The sequence below is a fragment of the Meleagris gallopavo genome, unplaced genomic scaffold, assembly GCF_000146605.3.
Source record: "Meleagris gallopavo isolate NT-WF06-2002-E0010 breed Aviagen turkey brand Nicholas breeding stock unplaced genomic scaffold, Turkey_5.1 ChrUn_random_7180001948389, whole genome shotgun sequence".
NCBI classification, from domain to species: Eukaryota; Metazoa; Chordata; class Aves; order Galliformes; family Phasianidae; genus Meleagris; species Meleagris gallopavo.
Genome location: NW_011210144.1, coordinates 2,943 through 4,454, shown reverse-complemented (window position 1 = coordinate 4,454; position 1,512 = coordinate 2,943). Strand labels below are relative to the sequence as shown.

The 1,512-nt window shown below is 59.7% G+C and overlaps 1 protein-coding gene across 1 annotated transcript; it reads right to left on the bottom strand.

The window, feature by feature from the left end:
- Positions 1-7: 7 nt before the first annotated feature.
- On the bottom strand, positions 8-1,151 carry LOC104916801 (the record flags this gene model as incomplete). Its single annotated transcript, XM_019611534.1, has 1 exon — positions 8-1,151. A coding segment is annotated over one exon (702 nt), but the record flags the coding sequence as incomplete, so codon positions are not given.
- Between the last annotated feature and the right edge of the window lie 361 nt (positions 1,152-1,512).

Sequence of the window (1,512 nt, the reverse complement as noted above, 5' to 3'; positions counted from 1 at the left end):
GTTGCCAGAAGAATGGGAGGTTGTGACACACTGCAGAGGCTGCTCTCTTGGGCACTGTCCGTTGCAGAACAAGATCTCTCTGTCTATGGCAGAACAGGGGACTATTAGCCTTTGCCTTGCAATGTTTCTGCCCACAGCTAAGACCAGTAGTTATTTAAAGCCAGAACACCACCACTGCTCAGCTTATGGAAAAAGATACAATTGTGTGGAATGGCGTGGGTATAAGCCACATTGCTGTCTCGTAGAAACAGGGCTCCTCCTGTTCTCATCAGTGTGGCACCGGGGAAGCAAGCAAGGATAGCAGACATGGCAGAACTGTGAGGAGGGCTCCGTGCTGCACAACAGAGCTTGCATAGTCATTTATGCCATCTTGCTCACCTGAAATACAGATGTGTCTGTCTCACATTGGCCTCAGTAAATCACTGCTGCGGGTGCCGTGCTCGTTTCTCTCAGGGAGATGCACCCTGGTCAGGATGGAGTTTGGCGGCCATGCAGGCAGCGCCCCCTGCGGGCCCGGACGGCACTGTGCCCCCGACCCGCCCTAAGCGGTTCGTGCCCGGCCGCAGCCCCGGCTTCGCTTCCCGTGGGTTCACGGCGCAGTAATACACCGCCGCGTCGCCGAGCCGGGGCCGGGTGAGACACAGGGCGCTGGAGCGGCGGTCTTCCGACACCCACAGCCGCCCCTCCGGGTCCGGCACTTCCTTGGAGACTTTAACGGTGCTGACGAGGAATGCGGGTCCTCGGCCCGGGAGCTGACGGTACCAGTAGATGTACTCGTCTGACTGTATGTTGGGGTGTGAGCAGGTGATGTTGATTTCGGTGCCCTCGCTGGTCTCTGCCACCGTCTCCTGCTGCACCTGAGCTCTGCTCACAGCCACTGCCGAGAAGAAAAGAAGCAGCAAACTCAGGAAATCCATTTTCTCCCACAGAAATTTCGTGCAGGAGAGAGAGAGAGGTGCACGGGGTCGGAAGGAAGCCGGACAGGCAGAGGAGATAGCGATCCCGGCCACCCTCAACTCTCGCAGCTCCCTCAGTGCGTCCCCGCCGCCCGCGCCGCGCTGCCCCCGCCAGCCCCGGTTCTTCTCCGCCTGCGGCGCCTCCTCCCCGGCGCTGCCGACAGCTCCGCCCCGGGGCTGCGCCCTGCGCCGGCGTCACTCGGGTTTGCTCCGGGCTGCGAGTGCTGGGCGCATATGCGCGGGTAGCGTTTCCTGCAGGGTAGACCGGGTACTGCGCTGTAGGCGGACAACTGAGGAACGTCTGGGGAAGCTCCATCGGCAGAGGGGAAACCAGCTGCCCTCCTGCATCGTCCTCAGCGAGAGTGACAGACGAGAGCCCAGACGGGACGGAAATTGTCGGGGAGCGCGACGCGGCCGAGCCTTGTTCCCCCCACTGTGCCCGGCGCTGCGGCAGATCCGAATCCCGGCAGCGGGAACGGGTTATCATAGACTCGTAGAATGATAGAATTATATAATCATAAAATCGTAGAATCATAGAATTATTTAATGATAAAAT